An 11,005-nucleotide genomic window follows, 5' to 3' on the forward strand; every position below is an offset into this window, starting at 1 on the left:
TTTCCAGTCCAGAAGCCACACTTTCATATACTGTATGATTGAAAATAGCTAACAGCACTACGCCATCATCCTCATGCAAGATTTTCAGGAGTTCCACTGGGATTCCATCACTTCCTGGAGCCTTGTTATTAGCAAGACCTTCTAATGCCCATTTGACTTCACTCATCGGGATGCTTGGTTCTTGTTCAGCATTCATATTCCAAGTACTCTACTATGTCCTTCTTGTATAGCTGGTCTGTGCATTCTTGCCACCTTTTCTCGACATCTTCTGCTTCTGTCAGATTCTTTCCATTTTTGTCTTTCACTCTTCCCATATTTGCATGGAAGGTTCCCTTGATGCTGCTGATCTTCTTAAAAAGTTCTCTGGTCTTTCCTATTACAATGGCCTCAATTTACTAAGATCATGCTAGAGATAATAAGGCAAGAGAAAACTTACCTCCACACGTGAGAGAGTTATCTTACCTCTTCATTCCTTAAGTTACCTCTCCTGTAGTTAATTTACCTCCTCTGTAGTTAATTTACCTCCTCTGTAGTTAATTTACCTCCTCTGTAGTTATTTTCACATGCAGCTAATTAACAGCCTGTCTTTACTCTGGAGTTATTTTAAGGATTGGAGAGTTAATTTAAAGACAGAAGAGTTAACTTTAGGCTTGCCTGAGGTAAAATGTTTCCTGAATACTACATGCCTTATCACCATGGTAACAACTCTAGAAGAGTTATTAAAGACAGGAGATAAGTTTAGTGAATTGAGGCCATTGTCTGTTTCTATTTCCTTGCACTGTTGGTTCAGATAAGCCTCCTTATTTTCTGGAACTCTGCATTCAGCTGGGCAATTTTTTTCTTTGTCTCCATTGGCTTTTGCTGTCCCCCTTTCCACAGCGACTTTTTTCTCGTTATCCTTTTTTTTTATTGATTTCAAAAGAAAGCAAAAATAAACGAAATTCTACACATCTCTATAATAGAAGAATAAACAAAGCAGTCCAAAAGTAGAGAGTAGATGAGGACATGGTGGTAACAGGTAAGTCATTAGAGTAAAAGGTACAATATGTCGCTAACAATAAGATAGTGTTCAATAAGAGATATATAAAATGTACATCATTTTCACAGTAAATGAGTCCAGTATAAAAAGAAAAGGAGAAGGTAAGCCAACAAAGGCAAAAAATAGATAAGAAACAAGGAGATATCATCTAAATCCAAAACAATATCCTATAAAGGGAGAGAAATCAGTTGTCTCAGGGATAAAGGATGAGAAATGAAGCTAGGTTAATGTACATGGTTGACCATAAAGGACAATCCAGGGCCGCCTTCAGTGCATCACAGGGGGGACTGCTTTATGGGGCCCTAGTGAATCTGGGGCCCAGCAAACAGTGCCATATATGGGCTGCCCATTAAAGTGATGAGAGGTGCCGGGAGGCTGATCCTGGAGTTACCTTAGTTAGTGAGTGATTAACCACTTGAGGACCACAGTCTTTTCGCTCCTTAAGGACCAGAGCCTTTTTCTCCATTCAGACCACTGCAGCTTTCACGGTTTATTGCTCGGTCATACAACCTACCACCTAAAGGAATTTTACCTCCTTTTCTTGCCACTAATACAGCTTTCTTTTGCTGCTATTTGATTGCTGCTGCGAGTTTTAGTTTTTATTATATTCATCAAAAAAGACATGAATTTTGGCAAAAAAATGACTTTTTTAACTTGCTGTGCTGACATTTTTCAAATAAAGTAAAATTTCCTATACATTTGAGCGCGAAAGTTATTCTGCTACATGTCTTTGATTTAAAAAAAAACATTCAGTGTATATTTATTGGATTGGGTAAAAGTTATAGCGTTTACAAACTATGGTGCCAAAAGTGAATTTTCCCATTTTCAAGCATCTCTGACTTTTCTGCGCACCTGTCAGGTTTCATGAGGGGCTAAAATTCCAGGATAGTACAAATACCCCCCAAATGACCCCATTTTGGAAAGAAGACATCCCAAAGTATTCAGTGAGAGGCATGGTGAGTTCATAGAAGATTTTATTTTTTGTCACAAGTTAGCGGAAAATGACACTTTGTGACAAAAAAAAAAAAAAGTTTCCATTTCTTCTAACTTGCGACAAAAAAAAATGAAATCTGCCACGGACTCACTATGCTCCTCTCTGAATACCTTGAAGTGTCTACTTTCAAAAATGGGGTCATTTGTGGGGTGTGTTCACTGTCCTGGCATTTTGGGGGGTGCCTAATGGTAAGCACCCCTGTAAAGCCTAAAGATGCTCATTGGACTTTGGGCCCCTTAGCGCAGTTAGGCTGCAAAAAAGTGCCACACATGTGGTATTGCCGTACTCAGGAGAAGTAGTATAATGTGTTTTGGGGTGTATTTTTACACATACCCATGCTGGGTGGGAGAAATATCTCCGTAAAATGACAATTGTTTTATTTTTTTTACACACAATTGTCTATTAATAGAGATATTTCTCCCACTCAGCATGGGTATGTGGAAAAATACACCCCAAAACACATTATACTACTTCTCCTGAGTACGGCGATACCACATGTGTGGCACTTTTTTGCACCCTAACTGCGCTAAGGGGCCCAAAGTTCAATGAGTACCTTTAGTTCAATGAGTACCTTTAGGATTTCACAGGTCATTTTGAGAAATTTCGTTTCAAGACTACTCCTCACGGTTTTGGGCCCCTAAAATGCCAGGACAGTATAGGAACCCCACAAATTACCCCATTTTAGAAAGAAGACACCCCAAGGTATTCCGTTAGGAGGATGGTGAGTTCATAGAAGATTTTTTTTTTTTTTGTCACAAGTTTGTGAAAAAAAACAATTAAAATCAATTTCCGCTAAGTGTCATTTTCCGCTAACTTGTGACAAAAAATAAAATCTTCTATGAACTCACCATACTCCTAACGGAATACCTTGGGGTGTCTTCTTTCTAAAATGGGGTCATTTGTGGGGTTCCTATACTGCCCTGGCATTTTAGGGGCCCTAAAGGCCCTAAACCGTGAGGAGTAGTCTTGAAACCAAATGTTGCAAAATGACCTGTGAAATCCTAAAGGTACTCATTGGACTTTGGGCCCCTTAGCGCACTTAGGGTGCAAAAAAGTGCCACACATGTGGTACCGCCGTACTCAGGAGAAGTAGTATAATGTGTTTTGGGGTGTATTTTTACACATACCCATGCTGGGTGGGAGAAATATCTCTGTAAATGACAATTGTTTGATTTTTTTTACACACAATTGTCCATTTACAGAGAGATTTCTCCCACCCAGCATGGGCATGTGTAAAAATACACCCCAAAACACAATATACTACTTCTTCTGAGTACGGCGATACCACATGTGTGACACTTTTTTGCAACCTAGGTGCGCTAAGGGGCCTAACGTCCTATTCACAGGTCATTTTGAGGCATTTGGATTCTAGACTACTGCTCACGGTTTAGGGCCCCTAAAATGCCAGGGCAGTATAGGAACCCCACAAGTGACCCCATTTTAGAAAGAAGACACCCCAAGGTATTCTGTTAGGAGTATGGTGAGTTCATAGAAGATTTTTTTTTTGTCACAAGCTAGCGGAAAATGACACTTTGTGAAAAAAAAAAACAATACATATCAATTTCCGCTAACTTGTGACAAAAAAAAAAAATCTTCTATGAACTCATCATACACCTAACAGAATACCTTGGGGTGTCTTCTTTCTAAAATGGGGTCACTTGTGGGGTTCCTATACTGCCCTGGCATTTTAGGGGCCCTAGACCGTGAGGAGTAGTCTTGAGCCCAAATGTCTCAAAATGACCTGTGAAATCCTAAAGGTACTCATTGGACTTTGGGCCCCTTAGCACAGTTAGGCTGCAAAAAAGTGTCACACATGTGGTATCGCCGTACTCAGAAGAAGTAGTATAATTAGTTTTGTGGTGTATTTTTACATATAACCATGCTGGGTGGGAGAAATATCTCTGTAAATGACACATTTTTGATTTTTTTTACACACACTTGTCCATTTACAGAGAGATTTCTCCCACCCAGCATGGGTATGTGTAAAAATACACCACAAAACACATTAAACTACTTCTACTGAGTATGGCGATACCACATGTGTGACACCTTTTTGCAGCCTAGGTGCGCTAAGGGGCCCAACGTCCTATTCACAGGTCATTTTGAGGCATTTGTTTTCTAGACTACTCCTCACGTTTTATGGCCCCTAAAATGCCAGGGCAGTATAGGAACCCCACAAGTGACCCCATTTTAGAAAGAAGACACCCCAAGGTATTCCGTTAGGGGTATGGTGAGTTCATAGAAGATTTTATTTTTTGTCACAAGTTAGTGAAAAATGACACTTTGTGAAAAAAACAATAAAAATCCAATTTCCGCTAACTTTTGACAAAAAATAAAATCTTCTATGAACTCATCATACACCTAACAGAATACCTTGGGGTGTCTTCTTTCTAAAATGGGGTCACTTGTGGGGTTCCTATACTGCCCTGGCATTTTACGGGCCCAAAACTGTGAGTAGTCTGGAAACCAAATTTCTCAAAATGACTGTTCAGGGGTATAAGCATCTGCAAATTTTGATGACAGGTGGTCTATGAGGGGGCAAATTTTGTGGAACCGGTCATAAGCAGGGTGGCCTCTTAGATGACAGGATGTTTTGGGCCTGATCTGATGGATAGGAGTGCTAGGGGGGTGACAGGAGGTGATTGATGGGTGTCTCAGGGGGCGGTTAGAGGGGAAAATAGATGCAATCAATGCACTGGGGAGGTGATCGGAAGGGGGTCTGAGAGGGATCTGAGGGTTTGGCCGAGTGATCAGGAGCCCACACGGGGCAAATTAGGGCCTGATCTGATGGGTAGGTGTGCTAGGGGGTGACAGGAGGTGATTGATGGGTGTCTCAAGGTGTGATTAGAGGGGGGAAATAGATGCAAGCAATGCACTAGCGAGGTGATCAGGGCTGGGGTCTGAGGGCGTTCTGAGGTGTGGGCGGGTGATTGGGTGCCCGCTCTGGGCAGATTAGGGTCTAATCTGATGGGTAACAGTGACAGGTGGTGATAGGGGGTGATTGATGGGTAATTAGTGGGTGTTTAGAGGAGAGAAGAGATGTAAACACTGCACTTGGGAGGTGATCTGATGTCGGATCTGCGGGCGATCTATTGGTGTGGGTGGGTGATCAGATTGCCCGCAAGGGGCAGGTTAGGGGCTGATTGATGGGTGGCAGTGACAGGGGGTGATTGATGGGTGATTGATAGGTGATTGACAGGTGATTAGTGGGTTATTACAGGGAATAACAGATGTAAATATTGCACTGGCAAATTGATAAGGGGGGGGTCTGAGGGCAATCTGAGCGTGTGGGCGGGTGATTGGGTGCCCGCAAGGGGCAGATTAGGGTCTAATCTGATGGGTACCAGTGACAGGTGGTGATGGGGGGTGATTGATGGGTCATTGATGGGTAATTAGTGGGTATTTAGAGGAGAGAAGAGATGTAAACACTGCACTTGGGAGGTGATCTGATGTCGGATCTGCGGGCGATCTATTGGTGTGGGTGGGTGATCAGATTGCCCGCAAGGGGCAGGTTAGGGGCTGATTGATGGGTGGCAGTGACAGGGGGTGATTGATGGGTGGCAGTGACAGGAGGTGATTGATGGGTGATTGATAGGTGATTGACAGGTGATCAGTGGGTTATTACAGGGAATAACAGATGTAAATATTGCACTGGCAAATTGATAAGGGGGGGTCTGAGGGCAATCTGAGCGTGTGGGCGGGTGATTGGGTGCCCGCAAGGGGCAGATTAGGGTCTAATCTGATGGGTAACAGTGACAGGTGTTGATAGGGGGTGATTGATGGGTAATTAGTGGGTGTTTAGAGGAGAGAAGAGATGTAAACACTGCACTTGGGAGGTGATCTGATGTCGGATCTGCGGGCGATCTATTGGTGTGGGTGGGTGATCAGATTGCCCGCAAGGGGCAGGTTAGGGGCTGATTGATGGGTAGCAGTGACAGGGGGTGATTGATGGGTGATTGATAGGTGATTGACAGGTGATCAGTGGGTTATTACAGGGAATAACAGATGTAAATATTGCACTGGCGAATTGATTGATTGATAGGTGATTGACAGGTGATCAGGGGGGATAGATGCATACAGTACACAGTGGGGGGGGGGGTCTGGGCGGGGGGGTCTGGGGAGAATCTGAGGGGTGGGGAGGTGATCAGGAGGGAGTAGGGGGCAGATTAGGGACTAAAAAAATATATAGCGTTGACAGATAGTGACAGGGAGTGATTGATGGGTGATTAGGGGGGTGACTGGGTGCAAACAGTGGTCTGGGGGGTGGGCAGGGGGGGGGTCTGAGGGGTGCTGTGGGCGATCAGGGGGCAGGGGGGGGGGGGAAATCAGTGTGCTTGGGTGCAGACTAGGGTGGCTGCAGCCTGCCCTGGTGGTCCCTCGGACACTGGGACCACCAGGGCAGGAGGCAGCCAGTATAATAGGCTTTGTATACATTACAAAGCCTATTATACATACGTGCAGCGGCGATCCGGGTGCTAGTAACCCGCCGGCGCTTCTGAACGGCCGGCGGGTTACAGCGAACGGTGGGCGGAGCCAGTCCCCGGCGGCTGATCGCGTCACGAATGACGCGATCGCCGCATAACTACTCCCGCAGCCGCCCCCGCCGATGGGCGTATTGCGGTCGTTTGGGCCCGGACTTTGCCGCCGCCCATCGGCTGGGGGCGGTCGGGAAGTGGTTAAAGTTAATCTGCGACAAATGGGAGAAAAGGACTTTTACTTACCTGGGCCTCCTTCCAGTCCCCTGTAGTCCATCAGCTCCCTCCATTCCCTTTCGGTCCGATCCGTTGTGCTCCTATGAAGACCACACAATCCAGCTGGGTTGCGGGGCACTAACTGGGAGTGTACTGTGCAAACGCAGTTGCTGTCTTAATGAACTGAACATACACAGAATGCTCCCAGGCATGGAAGTGCATGGAAAGTGGTCAGAGGGACATTAGTGTATTCAGGCCTTCAAATATTGTGATTTTTCATGTGGGGGGCACATGGGAGTGAGGGGACCCAGGGCTGGTTCTCTCATGAGGCAAGGTGAAACATTCGCATCAGGCGACAGAGATTACAGGGGCAGCATTTGTGTACTGTGTTTACACTAACAGCATGCAGTCAGAGTAGGAAGAGAACGAGACTCACAGACTCACAACCAGCCAGTGTGCTATTGTGTTGAGCTGCAGCATGTCATGTGAGAACATTAATTGAAGCAGAGTAAATTGTTGGGGTGCTGTGCGATTGTTCCAAATCGGGTGGGGTGAGGAGCGCATCCTCACATGTTTGACTCAGGTAACAGAAAGTCTTGGGGGGGGGGGGGGGGGGGAGGGGGGGGGGGTTGTAGGTTTGCCCAGTATGGGACCCACAAATTTCTGATGGCGGCCCTGGGACAATCCCAAATATGTAATATTGTAATATGCACACAATTTAAAAGGAGGATATCCAAGACAGAGCCAGGGCTATAAGATTTGGGTGGGGATGTCAGAAACTAGTAGCATACGGTCCATAGACCACTCCACATGGGGATAAACCTAAAGAAGTGCTGTAAGAAGGGGAAGATGCCTGGGTATGATCCAGTAAGTTTATGGAGGCATGTAGTCCGAGGACCAAGAGTAGAGATTCCAATGACTCCATACTCTGTGAAAATGTTGTTCTGTATCCCGTAGAGAAGCAGTCATTTGCTCCATAGTTCTAGTCCATTCTACTTTGAGTTTAACCTCAGAAAGACTAGGAGGAGAGATGTCTTTCCAAGATGAGGCGATCGCTAATCGGGTGGCAGTCAAAATATGGGTGATGTGGCGCATAGTGTACCTAGAGATACCTGGAACAGGTTTACCCAAAACCACGTAGAGTGGATCCAGAGGGACCATAGCCCCAATTAAGGATTGGATCATATTTTGAACCTCTAGCCAAAGAGATGTAAGCAGAGGGCAATACCACAAAATATGCTCAATGGAGCCTTTTTGGCCACGCCCCTCCAACATATTTCCACAGCGAGTTTTAAAGACACAATAGACAACCATGTTTCCTTCTTGATCTTTCTCTGTTTTGAGATCTGTTTTTGTTGCAACCTCTTGGGTAATATCGCGTACACCTATCCTCTGGCATTCTGTCCACCAGATCGAATCCTCAAAATCTATTCTTCACCTTTGTTGGGAAGTCATATATGGAATATTGTGAGATGATTTGTTGTAGGTCTACAGGCCTTTCCTGTCATCTTCAGTTTAATTCTACACTTTGCAATTAGAAGTTGATCTGAGCCACAGTCGGCTCCCAGTCTTGTTTTTGCTATTTGTATAGAACTTTCCATCTTCCCCTGCAAAGTATGTAGTCAATTTGGTTGTGATACTGACCATCTGGTGATGTCCAAGTCTTCTCTTGGGTTGGTGAAATAATGTATATGCTATAACTAATGTGTTGTCTTTGCAAAATTCTATTAGCGTCTCTCCTACTTCATTACATTTTCCAAGTCCAAACTATGTCTCTTTGGCCACCTTCAGTCCCCCTGTGCCACCACTGCCCCCCCTGTGCATCCAGAGATGGAGTAAAGTGAAATGGTGCCTTAGGCAATCAACGGCTTTGGGCCACCTAGCGTTTTTGGCAAAATTTGTTGGGGGTAAGCACAACCTGGGCCCCTAGACTCTCTCCAGGACTTCTGGCCTGGAATGACAAAAACGCTAGAAAGGCCCGACTGAAATCTTTGAAATATTGAATTCTTACCTCTAGATGGTGCTGTGTTTATTTGCCCCGTGTTATATGCAGTGTATACAGTATATGATCCTGGAGTACAGTGACTGACCATGTGTTTGTCCCTCAGGAGAATGCAGTGAATGGGGAACACCTTTGGCAGGAGACGAATGTATCGGGGGACCTGTGTTACCTGGGAGAGGACAACTGCCAAGTCAAGTTTTCAGTGAGTATTATGCAGATATATGTAAGCTGTATTATGTTCCCTAGTACAGGGTTTCCCAACCCTGTCCTCAGGGCTCACCAACAGTGTGTGTTTTGTGGAAATCCACAGATGGTTTATCAGTTCTGCTGAGAGGCTAATTAACTCACCTGTGCATGTTTGTGGTTTCCTTAAAAACATGAACTGTAATGCTGCGTACACACTGGCGACTATAGTCGTTTGAAACAGCTAATTAACGATCGTTCCGCCGACAATCGGGGAAAAAACCTTTACCCAACGATCATTAACACGAACGACAAAAGAACGACATCGGGAAGATGGAAATATCCAACCTGACGGATCGTATCTACCGACAATCGTTACAAAACTATAGTGTGTACAGACATCGGCCGAGAACGATCGTTACAAGGGCCAATGCGCCTGCGTTGAATTCTGCCCAGCTTCCGTACTTCCTTTGTAGCGCGGCCATAAAGATTGTTACATTGCTCATTTCAATTAAACTTTGTTTTCAAGTTAACAATCATATATTTGTATCTATTGTAACTCCATGTTAGTGGTTTTTTTTTATTTTATATAAATATGTACGCAACATTTCCTTCTGATCGTTCTTTTCTGCGAGAACGATCGTTAAAATGTGTATGATGATCGCTGCATCCCATCGTTGCATTCCTATCGTTGCCGTATCGTTCGTCTTTCAATTATCATTCCTAGCGAACGATCGTTATCGCAAGTGTGTACGTAGCATTAGGCAAGGAACACACTTGTCTTTCAGTTTTCCGCGCGCGTTTTCCTGCATACTTTTTCTGCACACCAAGTGTGTTTCCATGCAGGAAAACGCGCGCGTTTTTTTCACAGCAACTGATGTATTTGATAGAGAAAACAGACAAAATGTGCACAATCAGGATGCAGAATGTCAGTTTTTTTTCTGCGCGCGAACAACATATTAAGTGTGGACTAGCCCATTGATTAACTCGAGTTCTCAGTTTTTCTGTGCAGAAAACGCGCACGAAAACAGTCAAGTGTGTTCCCTGCCTTAGTGGTATTTGAGGACAGGTTGGGGAACTCCTCTCTAGCAGTTCAGTCAGCGTGTAAGTGCATTTGGGCATTGCAGAGACGGAACACCCCTTTTGAAGAGAAACTCCGACCAAGAATTGAACTTTAGACCAATCAGTACCTGATACCCTCTTTTACATGAGAAATATATTCCTTTTCACAAACAGACCATCAGGGGGCGCTGTATGACTGATATTGTGGTGAAACCCCTCCCACAAGAAACTCTGAGGACCGTGGAACTCCTGGCAGTTTCCTGTCTGTGAACCTTGTTGCATTGTGGGAAATAGCTGTTTACAGCTGTTTCCAACTGCCAAAAAAGCATGCAGCATCTCCTTCCAGTGACATCACCTGCCAGCAGTAAAAATGTCACCATGCAATAAATGTCAGAATGTAAATCAGGGATTTAAAAGATTGTACAATGGGCAAACACTGACTAAATCATTTATACATAATTATTGTAAAAATTAAAGCACTTTTTTTATTACATTATTTTCACTGGAGTTCCTCTTTAAGATCTGCCCCTGCTACTACCACTTAACCATTTGACGCCCACAGTGCTACCCCCCCCCCCACCCTAAAGACCAGGCCATTTTATGCAGCACTGGGCTGTGCAGGCTTTTCAGCCTCCTGCACAGCCCAGCTAAGGAGCCCAGCGATCGGACTCACCTCCTTTTTTTGTCCCTAAGGGGACATGTCGCCGGAGGGGTCCGATCTTGGCGGGCGTTTGTTTATTTTTTTTTCCCCCCAGCCTTCATGAGGCTCTCTCTCCCTCCCCTTCCCTCCTCCCCTCCGTGAACAGAATTAGAACAGGACGGCGATCCGTCCTGTTCCGCCTCTTATAGGCATCAGCCTATGAGAGGACGGCAATCCCCGGCCAATCAGAGGCCGAGGATTGCCGATCCCGTACAGTGCTGCCGGGAGCCGCAGTGCTGTACGCTTGTAAACAAAGGGGAAAGAAAGCCGCGATCAGCGGCTAGCAGGCTAATCTCAGAGCTCCGCTCCGTGAACTGGCAGGGAACGATCGCGC

The 11,005-nt window shown here is 45.1% G+C and overlaps 1 protein-coding gene across 1 annotated transcript in view; it reads left to right on the plus strand.

Annotated features, from left to right (window-relative positions):
* Window positions 1-9,057, plus strand: part of LOC137562401 (diacylglycerol kinase iota-like) — a 267,404-nt gene extending 258,347 nt beyond the window's left edge. The window contains exons 4-5 of the mRNA XM_068273742.1: window positions 8,833-8,928; window positions 9,037-9,057. Of these exons, the coding sequence (XP_068129843.1) occupies window positions 8,833-8,928; window positions 9,037-9,057 (117 nt within the window). The remainder of the gene's footprint in view (window positions 1-8,832; window positions 8,929-9,036) is intronic.
* Window positions 9,058-11,005: the final 1,948 nt, after the last annotated feature.

The sequence above is a fragment of the Hyperolius riggenbachi genome, chromosome 3 (assembly GCF_040937935.1).
Source record: "Hyperolius riggenbachi isolate aHypRig1 chromosome 3, aHypRig1.pri, whole genome shotgun sequence".
Taxonomy (NCBI): domain Eukaryota; kingdom Metazoa; phylum Chordata; class Amphibia; order Anura; family Hyperoliidae; genus Hyperolius; species Hyperolius riggenbachi.